At 41.7% G+C, this 19801-nt stretch overlaps 1 protein-coding gene across 5 annotated transcripts in view; it reads right to left on the minus strand.

Moving 5' to 3' along the window:
- Positions 1-6246: 6246 nt before the first annotated feature.
- Positions 6247-19801, minus strand: part of MACROD2 (mono-ADP ribosylhydrolase 2) — an 881430-nt gene continuing 867875 nt past the window's right edge. For 4 of the 5 annotated variants that reach the window (XM_033054610.2, XM_033054611.2, XM_033054607.2 and 1 more), the window contains 3 exons: positions 16818-16901; positions 11239-11307; positions 6247-9400 (listed from right to left, as the gene is read on the minus strand). In XM_033054610.2, coding sequence (XP_032910501.1) covers positions 11246-11307; positions 16818-16901 — 146 coding nt within the window. In that variant the 3' untranslated portion in view covers positions 6247-9400; positions 11239-11245. The remainder of the gene's footprint in view (positions 9401-11238; positions 11308-16817; positions 16902-19801) is intronic. The other variant, XM_033054609.2, reaches the window with a different exon arrangement.

Genomic DNA, 19801 nt, shown 5'->3' on the forward strand with positions numbered 1-19801 from the left:
TCTTGGCTTTGCAAGTCTCAGGAACTGAGAGGAGACAGAGATGGGAGAGGTGGCCACAACAGACCCAAGGTGTATTCTGGACTGTGTGTCATCATGCTCAGCATATAAAATGGGCTGAAAAAGGGGGGAGTTTGGAGATCTGATGTTGGTCTTTTAAGTTTTATTATATGTAATGAATCCTTTCTTTCTGAGGATTGCTGACCACCTGCCTGCCCATGGGAAATGGTGAATGAGTTCCTTATTTCACTTTGCTTTTGTGCATGATTTTTGCTTTCCTTATAGAAGTGTTCTTATCTCAATCCACAATTTTCTGACTTTTACCCTGCCAATTTTCTCCCCATCCTGCTGGTGGGGGAGTGAGCAAGTGGCCTGCTGACTGGAATTAAGCCTCTAGTAAAAGTGCCTGCTCACTACTGAGTGTGGTTTAGTCAAGAGAACTGCATGGTGTGACCTTCCCCTGTAGGGAATACGTTAAAGCCAGGACATGAGTGCTTCCCCTTAGTTTATGCTCTGCTCCTTGTGTTGATGAGGGGCAGTAACAGTGACCAGAGGAGAATCTATGGTGCCCTAGGGGAAAAGGATGCTAAATACCAATTCTACTTGTTAACTATTTATACTTTTTAAAAATTTATTAATTTATTCCTGTTGCCTTTTTTTTTTCTGACCCTCCCCACCCACCCCCCCCCCCCCCCCCCCCCCCTTAAGTTTTATGGATTTTTCAAACCCTCCATTACAGATGGGCTGTAAAAGCAGAACAAAGCCAATCAAATAATACAATTGGGTATTTTTGTTGGTACTGAAACAAGTGGTTTATTTAAGGTTGGTTTTAGTTTCAGCTCACTGGATGCAGTGAGTGTTGGGTTGTGTCAACAAGATAGGCTGTTCTTTTCATATTGGCTTGAACAAGAGGCTGACTACCAGAGGCTACATGCTCACAATGAGGACCAGAGGATTGTGGCAGCCCAGGATTTGCCAATGTCTTTGGGACCTCATCTCTTCCAAGCACATCCCTAGGCATAGGGGTTTTAAGAGAGGTGTGTGCTATATAGCAGTGCTGGACCAAAGCAGGCATTCACTACCTACAACCCCTTCCTACCTCCCCATGAGAGCTTCTCCTTTCCTATGGCACTGTTATTCTTTTGGCCATTTTTGGGAAAAACCAAGCCTGAAAGCATAACCCATCTTTAATTCTTCTTCTCCTCGGGGTTCAGCAATGCAAGTCAGAGTTTTAGCAGTAGTTTCAATCATGCTGTCTCCCTTGCTTGACGTGCAAGGCCGGTCATAGCAGGGAAGGTCTGGCAGGTTGTCTCCACCAGCAGAAAAAATGGCTTATGAACTGGGTAATTCTGCTGAACCAAAGGAGGGAATGCTTTATCTCAGTCCTGTTTTCTCTATCCACAGCAAGGCTAGAACAGCAGGGGGCATTTTCATTGGTCACAGCTCCACATCTTTTTTCTTTTTAGCTAAATAAGGTGTTGATGTTGTTTTTGTTTTCTTGCTAGTGTTTGGGTTTTTTTTTTTCCCCTTTCCTCTTTGAGGTCACACTGCTGGGCCAGCCATGTGTTCTCCACAGCTGGAAGCAACGTCTCTGTCTGCCACTGTCTACCACTGCCTTCCATTCCCAAGCACATGGGTATATCCCCATCTCCCTCCCCCTCCAATTCTTCTTGCTGAAATGTTGGCCTGCACTTTGGACAAAGGCTGTTCTTTCAGAACCCTTGGCTGTGAGATAGGATTAGTGGCTGGCTAGCTCAAGTTCCAGAGCTGCTGTGGTGCTCCCTGGGCTAAAAATTTTTCGTTTATCCCACATCCAACTGTATATTAATATAGTCAAACAGAAAAAAACAAACCCAGAACATGATCCAGGGGCTCCTTTGTGTCAGGAAAAGAAACAAGTGTGCAGATCTGTCAGAATGTTTTCTTTGTATCACAAGTTTTGTCAACCGTCCACTGACAAAGGGTAAAAGCAAGGGGACTACAGCCTTTATAATTTTTTTCTAAAGTTAAGTTATACTTTTTTTCTCTTTTACAGTTTTACTAGGCTTGACTGGAAACAGCAACAAAACAACACTCAGAAGTGCTTTTTGTTAATGTGGTTTTTAAAACTTCCATTTCTGTTTTTAGCTCATGGTAGAAATCAACTTCACCACAGAGTCCTGTTTGTTCTTTGACTCCTGCTTTTATGTCATAATATTGTTCTGGTATAAAGTTCCTCAATAGCATCTAGTGTACATTATTGCATATTCTATGTTATGCATGGGAATTATATATGTATCTATCCTGGAAGTTGTCTTTGGGACATCACAGATCCTACATAAGACACTATATATATAATTTTGTTCAATTTTTGAAGTGGAGATACTGCCAAAAAATTTACAATGACAATATGTGCAATAGATACATACAAGATAAAAAAAATACAGTATTTAGATAAGTTTTAGTATAGACTGTATCATGCATCAAATAAACATATGTATTGTGTTTACAGTTAATACTGGTGTAGTGTAAAATCTATTACAGTTCATTATGATAAGAAGATCAGATTTATTATGTTTCATTATGTAATGCATTGTATCCTGCTAATGGCATTTACTAGACAAACAATGTAGTATGATATAATTCCTATATGGTATGACAAAAATAAAATATATGACGTAAAGGAGTAGTAAAGAATAGAATAGGGATTATATACTACAGTAATTTCACGAATACAAGCCGCACCATTTTGACTAAAATTTTGCTCCCACACCGGAAATGTGGCTTATACTCAGGAGCGGCTAATATGTGAATAATTTTCTGACATTTATAACCTCAGAAGTACCAGCCAGGGTGCCAAGCCGAGCACCTGCCAGTAAAAGCTGGCATTTCGCGATTGTTACAAATTGTTACTCGCTTGCGCCACGGGTGAAGCCTGGCTCCCTGCAGGCAGCACGGGGGGCGGGGAGAGAGGCAGGAGAGCTCTCTCCTTCCCTCCTCTGCCTCAGCCTGGGGAGGAGGCGGGGGGCTCTGTCCCCTCCCGCCTCTGCTGTTGCGGGAGCGGGGGGGGCTCCATCCCTGCCTGCCACCACGGGGCAGCGCCGGGCCAGGGCGAGCGAACCCAGAGGCGGCGGCTGGCCCCGAGCGGCGGCGCTGGGCTGGGCCACCTGGCCCCATCAGCAGCCCCGAGCGGGCCAAGCCTGCACAGCCCGAGCCGAGCCAGTAAACCCCGCCCTGCCGCGGTTCTGTTACTAATTGGCAACTTTGTTGCACGCGGGTCCTCGCTGCGAACAACAGACCGGCTTATACTCAGGTGTGGCTTATTCATGGACAAAGAACGAAATGTTTGCCAACACCCAGAGATGCGGCTTATAGTCTGTGCGGCTTGTATTTGTGAAATTACTGTACATAATATAGAGTGTTCTGGTATGTGCAGTTATATCTCAAGGTACATTTATCTTATACACTAGCCCACTAGTGGTATTTTATATATGTAGCTACATATACATTGAATATTAAATATTATAAGTTTATATGTGGTCTAAACTACAATATTTGTAGTAGACTGCTGGTATATATTATCTCCGTGTTAGATGCTCTGGTGTCTATTTTGTGAAGGGCACACTGGGCAGAGAAGAGATTTTTAATGTCAGTATGTTGATTTGTGTGTTTCTGGATTTGTGAGTCTCTGCTGCTTGTTTCAACTGTCTTGTGATTTGATCTCTCCTTCTCTGCTTCTGCTTTTATTTCAAAACAATTTCCTGACTTGCTGTTGCAATATAGGTTAAAAATATATTAAAGTCTTATAATTTAGGCTTACATTTCCCATCCAGAAGGACACTTCTACCAAGTAGGTGCTGCTTGGAAACTGGTGTGAAATAAGTAGGACTGGTAAGTACAGGGCAAAATCCAAAGAGGGTCCCTGGCCTCTGCAACAGCTGGTGGCAGCACTGCTACCCAGACTTGCACTGAAAAATATTTATCAAAACTTGTTTAATTTTTTCCTAGGGAAAACCAGGAAGATCTTGGTGACTATTTTTAGTAGCTGAGGTGTGTCTAGTGGCAAATGCCAACCACGTTTTCCAGCATCAACCAAGTGCATGGACTTGCTATTCTACCAAGGATTTGATGATGCTCAACAGGGTTAAACTGGAGGAAAATCTCACCTGTTTAACTCAAACTGATGTAGCCCCTCCAGTCCATGAGCCCTGAGCTGCCACCAGAAGGAGCAGCCTCCCCAAGTACCTCCTACACTGGCTGTGTTTTCATGAGGAATCTTTTTGGTTTTATCTTTATTTTCCCCCTTTTTCTGAAGGAATTAATTATGATAAATATTTTATCAGTGAATTCTGAAACAATTAATAGTGATTTGACATTTACTTTAAGGAGTTGCTGATAATTCTAGTGGAATGAGAAATTAGGGTATTTAAATGCCTCTGGACACTTCTACTTCAGTTAAAAAAAGCCAAAAAAAAAAAAAAAGAAAAAAAGCCCTATCCCAAGACTAATTAAAATCCCAGAGCACTGTTTTCACCTTTCAAATAAACCAAGGTCATAATGACCCCTTTGGAAGCTGCTCTGTGAGGGGGCTAGGGAGAGGAATCAAAGCCGATTTAAAGCATGCACATAACCCCCTGAGGAGATTCACATGGAAATCCTGAAAGGTAACCCAGTTTCTCTTGGAGACTCTCTGAGAAGCTGATTAGGGAAATTGGTAATAGGGCCTCTGTTTCTGTAGACATAGATGGACATCCAATGGAATCAGCTCCACAGAAGACTTTCCCAGGCACAAATCCACCACTTTAACACCTTCCCTTTCAGACCTTGTTTAGAAATCTGTCAAGAAGACTCTCCTAGTCCACATCTTCTGGAAAAATATCCATCTATGTGAGTGACGGCAATGGAAAAGAGACAGGGTCTTCATGATTTGCTTGCAAGGAGCCATGAAGCCGTCAAAGCAAAGTTTATATACTTTTTCTGTTGTTGCTAAAAATAGCCCACCAATAATATTTGGGTAACTAAGTTATATTGCTTAATTGTAACTAGATAGCATTGCTTAATCTAGGCCTCATTTAAGCTAGCCAGGTAGATACAGTATTTCCCACAAATCCCCATAGAAACTGCAAGCTAAGCACTCAGTACCAAGCGCCCTTTTATCTCTTACATTCTTTCTCCAAAATCCCACTTGCTTCTGCCAAGGCTTGGGCCTACTACAGCTAACAGATCTATGTCAATTGTCAAAAGCTGAGCTGTACTAGCAGTTGTGCTCTCCAGTTGTATTCCCACATGTGAGGATCTGTGCCACTTCAAACATATGCCCTTCTTCATTTTCCAATGGCATGGAGTTTTTCCTCTTGCTGTTGTGCTAGTCAAGAAGGGTGGGATGGACAGTTCTTTCTCCTAGCTAAGAAGGCAATTTATCTGCTTTCGCTTTAAACATACACACTGTTGCAGCAGAAATAGGCTACAGTGTGGGTAAACTAGGTGCTTCCACTGCTGTACAGCTCTGGAGATGAAGTGAGAACTGCTGAAGCCAGTGAGCAGTACAGCTATTGCTGGTATTTCTCTCTCAGGTTAGCTCAAACCATACACACAGCAAAAAGGCAGACATTCCCCACTGCCATTCATCTCCTGTACCTTGTCCTCTTCCATTCGGCAGTCCAAGGGGTGCACACAAGGAAAGGTGATATTCAGAGAAGAAAGCATTTGTTGGAGAGTGTTGAACCCACACAGCTAGCCCCCTCCCTTCAGTAACTGATGATTAAAGCCTTGGCTGAGAAGAGTAAGATTGGGCTGGTGCACACAGTTTCACCTATGTTGGTGTCATGGAAGAAAAAAATACCCCACTTTTGAGATCTTTGAAGTATTCTCTGCCTATCCATTTTTGAAATGAGTGATGGTGGAAAGGACAGACAACACCTAGCATACATAATTCTCTATTATACCTGTGGATTGCATATATATGGAGTATTCTTTGACAGATAACAGATGCTGGGATTTAGTGCACCAGGAGAGGTTTTGTAACATCTCTTGTGCAACAATGGGAGCAGTCAAGATGCCTTTTCCCCTTTGAGCTGCACTATCTTCTAAAACTCCCCCTTGCCAGGAGGTGTCTTTCTTACAAGAATTTGCCAAATGACAAATTTTAAGGAGGATCTGGCTGCATGCATTGCTGGTGGCACATCCAAACCAAAATGTCCTTCATGAACAACCAAAATGACCTCTGCACCATCTGCATGGTGAGGAGAGCATAAACACACAAGGCATTGCTTTGTCTTCAGGACAAGCTTTATTAACTATTTGCTTTAACAAGGTAGTTATGAAGGCATTGGTTATTTCAGTTACAAGGAAAATAACAAGACTCGGGTTCAGCATGTAAATGACAAAGTAACAAAAAAGGCATATGTTAACCCACATAACTACTAGACCATCTATTAAAAGACATTTTGCAAGCAACATTCTACGTTTCTTTGCATTGAAGTAAAAACATTTTTTTTTGATCAAGAAAATTACCTTTTTCAATTTTTACACATTTTTAAAACTTATATCACAAATGTCAGGGTAAGGCAAATCCTGGATGAACAATATGATAAAAATCCCTCTTCCCCAAGAAAATAGATCCACATACTCTGTTAAACTTTGTAATTTTAAAAGCAAAGCTGGCATGCACTGCATATAGAGAAAACTCTTTTTTTTTTTAATATAGTTTCATTCAAGTCCTAAAGCAGAACAGTGTTAATTCAAAGAGAGGCTTTCTCAGTGCTTTATAGAAAGAGTGACAATTAGCTGCAGTGACCCATTTATTACAGACTATGTCTAAGTATCACCTTTGGATGTCATCATGGGAGCAGTCACCAGCCTGAGGAATATTGTGCCTAAAGATAGGGGTGAGCACTTTCAGACACAGGAGAAACAACAATCAAGCACAGCCTCCTGTTGAGTGCTAACATCAGCACCCAAAGGCTGCTATTTCCTTTACACCACCTACTCTGAATACATTTTGAATTCAAATCAAAATCTGTGACAGAAATACCAGTGTGGTGATTCTCCATCTAACACTTGTTCTTCTACAAAACCAGCTCCTTACCTTTCTATATCTCCAGAAGAACATCAGAGACTGACTGCATTGACTATTATGAACACAGCTGAGAACGCATGCTCACTTTATGAGTAGTGAAAAATGCCAACAATTCAAATCAAAACCCACCCAAAGGAAGACAGATATAAACAAATCTGCAAACAGCACAGTAAGGACTTAATCTACTCATAGGTTTCATTGCTTTACATTTTCTGGACTTCATGCTTTGCTGACACATCATTGGGCAAATGGTTGTTTCAAAGACTTACTATGGTCTACCAAGGTTAAATAAAAAGCAAAATGAAATTATTGTCAGGGGCTAGAGAATGTCTACTACGATGAATCTTTGCAGCTTATTTTTTTCTTTAACTGCCAGTCAGTCTACACAAGACATTTAAGGACTCTTTATCTCCTCCTGAATGACCACACCTCAGCATCCAGCTTCCTATGGGGTGTCCCTTTGGCTCCCTTGCTAAAACCAAAGTTGGTGAAAAAAGAGGGACATCTAGATCATGGCTAACGTTAAAGTTGTCAAAACAGGTACAGAACTACATTCAGGGGACTGGATAGTCTGTTGAAGTTATCACAGTTATATTATCCTCCTGATGCATTTATCCACTGTTGACCTACTTATTATGACAGCCTGTTTCAATCATAACACAGTATGGAAAATACACAGAAACATAAAGGACCATGCAGAAAAGTCTACATCCCAAAAGACATGTTCTGTCAAGCATGACCCCAAGGTTGGGAAAGGAAGGCATCAGAGGCACCTCAAAGGGAACAAGGAGTCCCTTCAAGAGTATTTGGAGAGAACAAGAGCCAGAGGAACTGTAGTTACCAAATACAGGTAATCTTAGCAAAATTTTCAAACCAATTAATAGACTAACATTAGCTCACTTACTCCTACAATTGATCCAGTCTGGAGTTGTCCATCCACTCCAGGAGATGAAGAGGCTCCTTGAGAGCCTCTCTGGCTCTAGTCACACCCAGATGAATACACCATCTGTGTGAGGCAGCACCCTCTGATTCCACCTCAAGCAAACATGTCTTTGAGGAGAATGTAGTCCTATGGGCTGCACTCTCTGTGTGTAATCTCGTGCTTTTCCTGTTTTCCTTTCTAGTCCTTGTTTCTCCTTGACACCCTTTTGAATTAACAACCACTGACTGTCATAGCCCATGGTAGGTACACTTGCGTCACCCTTGACTTGCTGACACTCCAGGATTTATCATGGAAACTGCCCCAGCTGGGATGAACCCAGATCACAGGGGGATAGAGATATATCTTACCTTTTTCTTTACTCTTTTTTTTTTTTTTTTCCCTGGCCAGATATTAAATACCTTAAATACCTGTTCTGTGATTCAGGAATATTTTGGGTGAAAAAAAGATAATAGAACCAATTATTTTTCTTAAAATTATCAAATTAGAATCACTTACTTTGCTTAAAATGACCAAATTATTCTTCGCAGCATTTTAAAATGCAGTTTGTAGCCCATCCCACTAGGGACACACGTCATGTGCTCTTCCATCCAGTGTATTTTCTGTCAGTTTTGGTTGCAGTACAGTCGGGAAATGTACATTAAAAACTTTTGTTCCTTTTCTACAAATTTCAGTGCAGCATTTGCTGGCAGAACAATTGACATATGGAGAGACACTCTTATCCAAATAACTGTTAATTGCTTTTTTTAAAAAAAATAAAAATTCATGCATATGCAGCGGAAAATGTAATGAGGGCTCACAAAAGCTACTGTTAAAGCTTGGAGCTATATTTAAAGATACCTCTAATGCACAGTCTTTCCAGCATCAAGGAAATGTCTGTAGCCTACCTGTACCCAAAGATCATACTTACAGCACTGTTTTTGAGATGTGCAGAACTAACTGGAAAAAGCAGGATGGATTTGGGATGCTGATTGTTTGAGGCCACATGTGTTACTCATATGCAAAGACATGGCAGAGGATAGGCTGATCATGGAAAGAAGATAAAGATGCTAGAAAAGGGGTGGGCCTGGAAACAGGCTACTGATGGTATGATGCAGGAGGAAAAAAGACCCAGTATAAGAGAGGGACTCACAACAAGAAAGAGACAGAAGAAACTGTTGTAAATGCAGGGTTAATTGCAAAACATTGTTAGAGCTGGGAAGTTATGATTGTTTCCAACAGGCTTACAGAACAAAATGGTATGAAGAACAAAGAGAAATGAAAAGCAAAGACTCATTCCCCCAAAAGCTACCCCCCTCCCAACCCGCTGATCATCTCTGTGTGCTCTTTTCGGCCAAGAATGATGCTGTAGGATGTCAGCGCCTGCCCGTAGGGTTTCCTTGGGTCTCTCCTCTCCTGCGACCTTCCTTCGTCACAGCAGCACAGAGAAAAGTGGAAAGAAAAAAGTAAAATGTTCAAATATCTGCACAGAACCCAGCTCTCATGTTTCCAGCTACAGATGCCTATGGTTTCACTTCTTGTCCAATGTGTGTGTGTGACACAGCTTTCATAAAACAGCTACTACTGGGTGAGCAAATTACCTGTGTTCACCAGGGTGCCTTGGTTTTCCAGAGCACCATCAAGCAACAGTTTGATACCAGAGACCCCTAGCTCTGGCAGGTGCTTTGGTGACAAACAACACAATAAAGTACTAAAAATAGGAAGCAAATAGAGCTCCTGGGCTCCAAAATGACCCTTGTGAGATTCTCTGAGGTTTAACAGGCTGAGCAATCCTCCCTGGGGATTGCTCCTAGTAATTAAAACAGTAGAAACGGAGTTTGGACAGCTTTGACAGAGAGATGCAATGAATTTGATGTCTGCTTCTAATCCTGTGCATGCCATTGAACTGCTGAGCAAGACATGGTGTGCTCAGGATCTGGCCCCTTTGCATCAGAAAGATGCCTGCAAAGCCATATCATGCACTGGAACCGAAGAGATTTATTAACTGATTGCTAATTCATGAGCAAAAATTACTTCAGTCCTAAACATTCACAGATAATAATTTCTATAGGAAAATGCAGCATGAGAAACAGACTTCTTAAGCCCACATGAAAACTATATTATTCAAATACCTTTTTTGAACAGAGGAAGAGTATTAAGATATTGATGTATTTTTAAGTTAAGGATTTCACTATTTCCTCTTTTTTATTTGAGCAAGAAGCTAAGGGAGGGGAAGGAAGAGTCATGGGTGCTGCATTTTAATTAATATTTTGAGGGTGCATCATATTTTTACTTCAGTACTTTTTAAATGGGACACCATCAGGGCTACTTCTCACTCCAGCAGTATAGTAGCATATCATCTGTATGCTGATAAGGACCAAGAGACACGTTCAGTAATAAAACCTTGTGTTTTAAATCTCTGTTTACAGCTGCTGCCATTGCATACCTTGCTCTTGTGCTACATGAAACCCCATTACAAGGGTAAACGTAGCATGTTGATGATGATATTGGTATTTCTCAAAAACCCTACACCAAAGGAAGTAGTGTGCACTGAAAACCACTTCTGAAGGAGAAATGGTTACTGCTTCTTTTTGTTAGGGATGACCCTTGGACTTCTGTCTTCCCACTACATTATTTATTTTAGTCTAGAAGAAATGCTATTTATACCTATGAAAAACACTTCCTCAACAGCCACCACTGCTCCAGCCACAGCACTATCATTTAGTGTGGAAAGCCAAAAAAAGAAAAGCTCCAAAAGGCAACAGAGCTCCAGAAGGCAGATCTCTGACTTTGTCTTGTTTTTCAGTGGTACTGCTAAAGAGACATTAGGTACTTGAGACCCAAGGGCAACAAACCCCTTACGATGTGAACCTTGTGTTCCCAGAACACAGCTCATACAGAACTGAGCTTCATTCCAACCTGTATAAATTGCCTGTCATTTTCCAAAGCAATGCCAAAAATTGTTTGCTCACTTATTCTTCTGTTCCTTATCTCAGTGCTGTTTTGCCTTCTGATGATCTAAGACCATGCACTACCTAAACCCATTACATCTGCAGATTGCTGCTATAACATTTGCTTGACAAATCAAGTCTTTCTTTTTATGATGTCATACAGGCCATATTAGACAATTACTTCTCCTTTGTAGTCTGTCTTTCTATTTTTTTTTTTTTGTAAATTTAACTTTAATTTAGGTGCTTTCAAAGCAAGTTTTCATACAGAAACTGTATGAAAAATAGGGGAGAGAAAATAGTTGTGAAAGTCTTACCAGTTACTTAAGCTTTCTGCTCTGTTTCCATTGGATCGTTTATACTTTCAACTTGACTATTCATTTCAGCTGAAAAAGAAATGATATGGTCATTAAACTCTATTAATGATACTCATTAAGTTTATCATGTGGAGTAATAACTGCTTTTAAACCAAAAGGGACATTTATTGTATTAAGGAATCTCTTAAGTCATCAAATAGGTTTCTTAGGGGACCCATCTTAACCTGGAGGTCCCTGGACACTATGACAAGCAGTTCTGCAAGGAAGAAGGCTTTAGCATCACTAGAAATGCCAGGCTCTGGCTCTAGATTTTCTCTTTGGTCCACATCCATCCATCCACTCTGACTTTGGCACCTAACCAAGGAGTCCAGCTCAAGATCAAAAGGACCTTCATCTCTCCCTGTAGGCCACAGGCAGAGATACAGGTATTGCCAAAGAGTGATCCAGACTTTTGCTGGACTAAGTGGTCTTGATCCTCTGATTCAAACCCTGACCCTCAGATTCAAACACTGGCTTTGGACAAAGTCCCTGGTATGACTCAGGGTTGAACCACAGGATGAACAAAGATCTATTTCCATGGAAAAACAGAATCATTTAGGTTGGAAAAGACCTTTAAGATCACTGAGTCCAACCAAAAACCTGACACTGCCAAGTCCCACCAAACCATGTCCCTAAACTGCAGGAGTCAAGCTGTGACACTTTTGATGCCATCTCAGTTACAGAGATGCTGCTTCCAGAGGTTCTTTAACTGCAAATTGCTGGAACCTAGGGGAGGATTCAGAGGCGATGTCACTATATTCATACAATAATTGTTAGGGTAAGATCCATTTAAAAGCCAACCTTATTTTCATTTGGAAAAAAAAAAAAAAAGAATTAAAAAGCAAAGAAAATTAAAAATGCAATAGAAGGCTTAAACTCATTTCACCATGACATTTGTCAAAACTATCATCTAAACTATGGCGACTGTGATTGGTCATAGCAGTTTTAAGACTAGTATCTAGTGTTTGTTCTGTACTGAATTTGAATTAAATTATTTCTATTAAAACCATTTTTTTCCTTTCTTTACTCTGGCTTCATATTATGTTATCACCTGTAGATAATGAAGCATTTGACATAGGTGACAGGGAAAAGTCGCAAACATGAGTAGATTTGGAAAAAAGGATAAGATGGGAGAGAGGAAGGAAAAAACTCCAAAATCAGTAACTATGCTACTTCCACCCAGGCACTATGCTGTCTTTTCTGAATCACTTTCATATCAATGTACCTGTTCCAGTTTTGATGAATTATTTGTGAATTCTTCATCACCCATATGCAGAGAAGATACTGTAATGGGTTCCTGGATTTATGTGATGAATAATATGGAAAGTATCCTCTCCTGATTACAGAGCTCTGATGCACATCACATTTAGCAAGCTTGTGTTCTTTAACCTTATTTGCATAGAAAAGACAGGATGCTTAATAAAAAAATCACTGAAGGAAGGCTGCTGCACACTGACAGCAGCATCCTCTCCCAGCTTCATTATGCTGGACAGCTTCACTGGCAGCATTTGTTGAAAATACTGTCAGCCTTCACTCATATCCTACAGAAACCTCCTGCAAAATAAATCTCGACTTGAAACCTGTGGTTAGGCTCTGACAGCATCCCAGATGAACCTTTTCCTATGTATTTGTGAAGGAGCTTGTCTCTTTGCATGAGCTCTACTAGGGACAGGGAGGTCTGACTGAAGGACCACTGAGTGAACCCCAATATATGCCACTGTGAGCACAGCTGGAAAACAGCCCAGCAGTGAAGCACACAGCACAAGGACACATGGAAGAACTGCCACCAGGTGTGGTAGGGATGTGACTCACAGTCCTCAGCTCCTCCCAGCACAAAGTGGTGACAGAAAGGCATCATTAGCCCTGGGTGTTCTACAATCACATCACAAGCTGAAATAGGGCTTCTCCCTGACAAGCAAGGTTTCTAGAGATTTTAAACTGCTAACTCACCTCAGTAGTCTTGTTGCACCTCCCCACAAGATGCTATATCAGCCAACAACTCCAAGAAGCACTTGGAGTGCAAAGAGGTGCATGTCTCCTAAATTGAGTTTTACCTGTGCCTACTTCTGCCCCTTCACAGATGGTTTTTATGCCAGAAATTGACACCTCTGTGTGATGGATGTGGACATTGTCTGTCTTAATTCTTTCAAATTTTGACCTGTTGAGGGCCAAAATTATCAGCTCTCAAATGATGACCAAGCAGGGATTTTTCCCCCAAAAGCAAGAAAGTTCCTTGCAAGAGGAGAAGAAATAACCCAGCAAATAATTCCCATCCACCACAGCACTGCAGTTATTGCTGACCTGGGGGATGTGCTTTGGTAGTGCAACATTATTCCTCATTCCTGCAAGACAGCTACGTGCTTAAAGGTTAGCTAGCCAGGAGTGACAGCACAGATTTAAGTGGAGAAGACAAGAAAATGGGACTCTGGAGAGCCAAGTCATCTGCAAGACAGTGAGTGCGTTTCTTTAGCCTAGGATATTATGCCATAGACCTGGCAGCAGATTACACCAAAATACTCACGCTTTCATTTAAATCAGGATACAGCTTCCCACAGGCTTGAAACAAAAAAGATGACTGAGCAACCCCATTGTGAAAAGCTTGATCTGACTAATAGAATCTGGAAACTAAAAACTGACTTAATAATCTCTACACCTTTGGTGGTAGAAAGAAAAAAAGAAAGAGTGAAAGAGAGGGAGAGAGAGAAAAAGAGAGGAAGGAATGGAAGGAAGAATGGAAGGAAGGAATGGAAGGAAGGAATGGAAGGAAGGAATGGAAGGAAGGAATGGAAGGAAGGAATGGAAGGAAGGAATGGAAGGAAGGAATGGAAGGAAGGAATGGAAGGAAGGAATGGAAGGAAGGAATGGAAGGAAGGAATGGAAGGAAGGAATGGAAGGAAGGAATGGAAGGAAGGAATGGAAGGAAGGAATGGAAGGAAGGAATGGAAGGAAGGAATGGAAGGAAGGAATGGAAGGATGCTGTCAGGGAAATACCATCAAAGAACCCAATCACCAAAGGTGGGGTTTGCCATCATTAAAAAAATACTAATCAGCAAATCTGTCCTATGTACAAGAAATTTAATATACAGGGGTCTTTGCTCTGCTGGCTGATGGAAACTGGAAGGAAAAAATGTGTGTGTATACATGGCCCTAATCCAGGCGACAGATGCAACTTCTGACAGTTTTCCTGATGGAGAATCAAGCTCTCGTTTCAAATAATAGTAATTTCTCAAATATATCAGTCTCATGAACCTGCCCACTGGATGAACCAATATTGAGATCCACCTAAGCTATCTAAACTCTCTGCATCTCTAATGCTCTTTTCACTGTGCCATTGTACATGATATTAAAGCACAAGAGCTGGGCTGTCAGGGGGGATGCAGTGATATATGCTTGTGCTTTCAGCTGTGAAGCAATGAGATCTCCTGCAGCGGAAAGAAGGGGACCAGAGGAAAAAATAGGCAATTTACATAAAAATTACTGTTAAAGGAAATGAGTTTGATCCTTCCTCTCTCTCTTTGTTTTTTTGGTTTTTTTTTTTAACACTCGGTATATATTCACAAGGAAAAACACCCTGCAATATAATCCTAATAACAATTTAAGCTGTCTAGAAACAAAGACTTCCCTGACAAGTGAAATACCTTTTGGCCACTTAAGTAATCATCCTTTTCCTGTCCTTTCATAAAACTTAGAAAGTTCAAAGAAAAGGAAGGTACAAGATGAGTCATATGTAGATGACTTTACAAGATAAGCAAGATTTAAAACAGAGAAACCTATCAAGATCCTCATTTCAGAAACTGCTAGCTGGTTCTGCTGTCCTGTCCTATGGCACATGTTGAAACAGCTATGCTTTCCTTTCCAGCCAGAAATCCCTTAAGATATTCCTTTAGCAAATTTGGATTTGTTTTCACTAAGTAGCCCAAACTATCCCATGGATTCATAATTCAAATGTTTTAATGTATTATGACTTTTGGGTTTGTTCAAAGAATAAGTCAAAAAGGCTGCTTTGACTTTATTCTGCACTCCTACTTGCAATTGCCTAATCTCTAGTATTTTTTTTAAAAAGAAAAATTCATTATGCACACTTGCTTTTTCTGTGTTTGCACACTTTTTTACAGGCCAGTATCTCATCAGTCACCGATTCAAATCAATCTGACATCAGAGAAAGGAAATCAGCATCAGATTCTTTGTGTAAATAACAGAAAAAAAAGAATATAATTGGTTTGTCTTTGAGATGTAAAAAAGTGTGCCTTCTATTTATGTCAATGTTGTGGAGGTTAAACGAAGAGTTAAAAAGTAGCCTTCACTACAGAGAGGAGTCTATGGGTATAAAATGAGAATTGGTCACCCGATCCCAAACCCACTGCTGTTTGGGGCAGTAAAAAAGCCCCTCTGTGTAAAACCCAACAAAACCCTGTGTGTAGCTCTGTTACACCACAAGAGCTGACCAAGATGAGTGAAAAAGGGGTCTGACTCACCAAAGCCCAAGCACCAGTATGCTGATTCCCACCATTATTTCTTTACACACAGGATGAGTCAAGAAGGTCAATTATTTGTTTACAAGGATGTTACACACTGCAGATTTCAAGTAGCATCCTAGCACTCAGTCCTTGCTGGAATTTCCCACACAGATTAATCATTGGCTCACTGAGGTCAATGTTGGAGGAATATAATTTCCAAGTTAGGAATTTTGGGTTGATTATGTCCACAAACCTGACTGGAACTGCTCTTGGGTCAACTAAATAGTGGTTGTTTTATTAACAGTAAAAGTCTTAGTGAGAGAGCTGCTGCCAGACTGAGTTATACATGGATACTGAAGGAGGCTGACATAGAATGAGACTTAACATACAAGTTCAGAATGGTTATACTGCCAAACACTTTCCCCTCAATGGAGTTGGGCAGCAGCACTGAAATATTCAGAAATAATCTTCCGACTGCAGTTAGACCCTCAGCCTCTTGGCCAATTCTATATCAAGACCGACATTACAGTGGGTCTAAAATATTAGTTAGTTAAAAGGCAGGCAGTGTGGAACATACCAACTGAACACACTGATAACAGTTGATAACCCAGTCAGCTCAAAAAGCAGGGCTACAGCACTGAAAGTTACTTCCACCAGACTCACAAGGCAGTAGAGATGGTGTAAACTCTCAAAAAGACTCAGTTGAAGAGATTATAAATATAACTCAATTTATTTTTAGGAGGAAACATAAAAACAAACTCCAAAAACACAGTGTAACGTATCAACTTCAGGACAATACACAGAATCAGAGAATGGTTTCCTTGGGAAGGACTTTAAAGACCGTGTAGTTGTATTCCCCTGCCATGGGCAAGGACACCTTCCACCAGACTAGATTTTTCCAAGCCCCCACTAGCCTGGCCTTGAACACTTCCAGGAATGGGACACCCACAGCTGTCTGGACAAACAGAGAGCTCCCTACCCTCACAGTGAACAATTCCTTACTAATAGCCAATCTAAATACACTCTTCATCAGTTTAAGACCATTACACCAAAAAATTAATTGAAAATAATGGAACAACATACCATCTTTATTTGAAACATCTGCTGGTTGACTTGCAAGGTCAATTTTCATAGGCTCCACAGAAGTTTCCTTTTGTTTTTGTATCCCTGTAATATAAACCAAAGAAGGAGAAAAATCAATACTCACAGTACCTGATTAAAGGCTTATTCTCAGACTCCTCGTGCCTGGCTTTTTTGTTTTCCTTCTGGCATGCTCTTACCTTTGTAGACTCTACTAGAGAAGAGGACAGAGGATATAGGACGACCATGGCTTGAAAATAATTGCTTGAATATTTGTAGCAATTCATGCTCTTTTTTTAACTGGGATTGTTAAAATTGCATCGTGGTGTGTGTTTCTGCCTCCCCACCATTCTTTTCTCATCACTTTTAAAGAATTCCTTCTGCTCATAAAATGCAATATATGATGGGGACTTAATCACAGTTATAAAGTTTCTGTAGCTAGCAGAAAGAAAATAAATACTGTAGTGAAGAGTTCAAATACACTGGGTAGTCAGACACAAACTAGAATATGAATGTAGGAAAATGCATTTGACCATTGTAACTGAACATTTTTATCTCTTCTGCCTCAGGCTTGTCTGGAAGCTTAGATTCAAATCATAACAATATTTTAAAAGAAAAAAAATGGATTTGCTGTTTTAGACAGAGTTCTACTATTCTGCCATTGGCTAAGAAGCCAATTTTTATTTACATTCCATCATGCTACTTCTCTACTTCAGTGGCTGCTGTAAAGCCTGTCGCACCCATCCTGTGACTAAACTCTAGCATTTCAGGTGACTGGTCACTAAGATCCAGGCATTTGGGTGGTTATAATGAGTCAGCAGAATGTAGTAAGGACTCAGATATTTCAGAAACTTTTTATTCTTAAACTGAAATAATTTACCCCTTCAACAAAACAGATGAAACCTTCACTGTCTCTCAAAAACCTCCTTCCTTTTCCTTTGGAATTCTGAAGTGGGGGTTTTAAGTCCACCAGAGTGTACTACATTCATTTTGTCCATAAAAAAGTAGCTACCACTGAAAATTTCACTACTATACCACTGAAAAGTTATATACAGTAATTTCACGAATACAAGCCGCACGGACTATAAGCCGCATCTCTGGGTGTTGGCAAACATTTCGTTCTTTGTCCATAAATAAGCCGCACCCGAGTATAAGCCGCTCTGTCGTTCGCAGCGAGGACCCGTGTGCAACAAAGTTGCCAATTAGTAACAGAACCGAGGCATGGCGGGGTTTACTGGCTTGGCTCGAGCTGTGCAGGCTCGGCCCGCTTGGGGTTGCCAACAGGGCCAGGTGGCCCAGCCCGGTGCTGCCGCTCGGCGGGGCCACTCGGGGCCGGCCACCGCCTCTGGGCTCGCTCGCCCTGGCCCGGCGCTGCCCCGTGGTGGCAGGCAGGGACGGAGCCCCCCCCCGCTCCCGCGGCGGCGGGCGGGGACAGAGCACCCCGCCTCCTCCCCGAGCCATGGCGATGGCGGCACGGGGCCCCTGCCTTCCCCCTGAGCTGCGGCGATGGCGGCACGGGGCCCCGCCTCCTCCCTGAGCCGCGGCGATGGTGGCACGGGGCCCCCTCCCCGTCTCTCCCCCAGGCTGCAGCAGAGGAGGGAAGGAAAGAGCTCTCCTGCCTCTCTCCCCACCCCCCGTGCTGCCTGCAGGGAGCCAAGCTCCACCCGCGGCGCAACAGAGTAACAATTTGTAACAATTGCGAAATGCCGGCTTTTACTGGCAGGTGCTCAGCTCGGCACTCTGGCTGCCACTTCTGAGGTTGTAAATGTCAGAAAATTATTCACATATTAGCCGCTCCTGAGTATAAGCGGCATTTCCGGTGTGGGAGCAAAATTTTAGTCAAAATGGTGCGGCTTGTATTTGTGAAATTACTGTACTTTTCCTTCTAGTTTTATCTGTAAACCAATGAGGAATATAATTTCCTTTCTGCTTGCTGTGATGACCAATGCTATTTCCAATAGCAACTTCTGGCACACTACCTATAGAATCACAGAATCACTGATTCATTAAGGTAGGGAAAAACCTCTAAGATGGAGTCCAACTGTTTACCCAAGCTTGCTAAGTACACCACAAAACCAGGTTGTCAAATGCCACATCCACTCACCCTCTGAACACTTCCAGGACTGGGGATTCCACTACTTCCCTGGGCAGCCTATTCCAGTGCCTGACCTATAGTCCTACCAAGCTTGGGGGATGGATGACTTTACAGCAATGTTACTCATCATTTTAACAGACCTTACTTCTCATGCAGAAACTTCTCAGGGGATCATCATATCACCAGCGTCACCTCTTCCTCACTGGTTTAAAATCATCTCCCAACAGACACAAACAGAATGCCTGTAATCATCTGTGAATGAGAATGCTGTGTATCTGCCTGAAATGGCCCCTTTGTGGCTGCATTAAACTGCAGATATTTCTCCAGAGAATTCATGAGAGTGAGTGTGGTTATCTCCTGTAGTTTTTTATGTACCAACATCCCCAAGATTTCCCAGTGCTCACTCACCCATCTTTTTGGCTCATGCAAAAGGTAAACCCAGGTGACTGCACACAAATAATGTGTATATGGCAGGAATTTGTCAGGTTCAAGACTCAACAGGTGTTTCAAAATCCCTGCCTGAATTCTCCTGGCAAAATCAATATGAAGTTTGAGTGACCATGAGAACACTGATTAATGAAGGAAGATACACAGACATTCCGATTGTGACACATTTTGATTATCTGAGGGAAGCGGCTCTATGAAAAATAAAATTTTGAAAAATCTCAGAATAATCAGGTGGGCTGGGAGGAAACTTAAAAACCATTTAGTTCCAATCCCGCTGCCATGGGCAGGGACACCTTCCACTAGACCAGCTTATTCCAAGCCTCATCCAACCTGTCCTTGAACACTTCAAAGTATGCAGCAATGACAGCTTCACAAGGCACTATGTGCCAGGGCCTCACCACCCTCTGAGTAAAGAATTTCCTTTTAATATCCAGTCTTAAACCTA

This window comes from Catharus ustulatus, chromosome 3 (assembly GCF_009819885.2).
Source record: "Catharus ustulatus isolate bCatUst1 chromosome 3, bCatUst1.pri.v2, whole genome shotgun sequence".
NCBI classification, from domain to species: domain Eukaryota; kingdom Metazoa; phylum Chordata; class Aves; order Passeriformes; family Turdidae; genus Catharus; species Catharus ustulatus.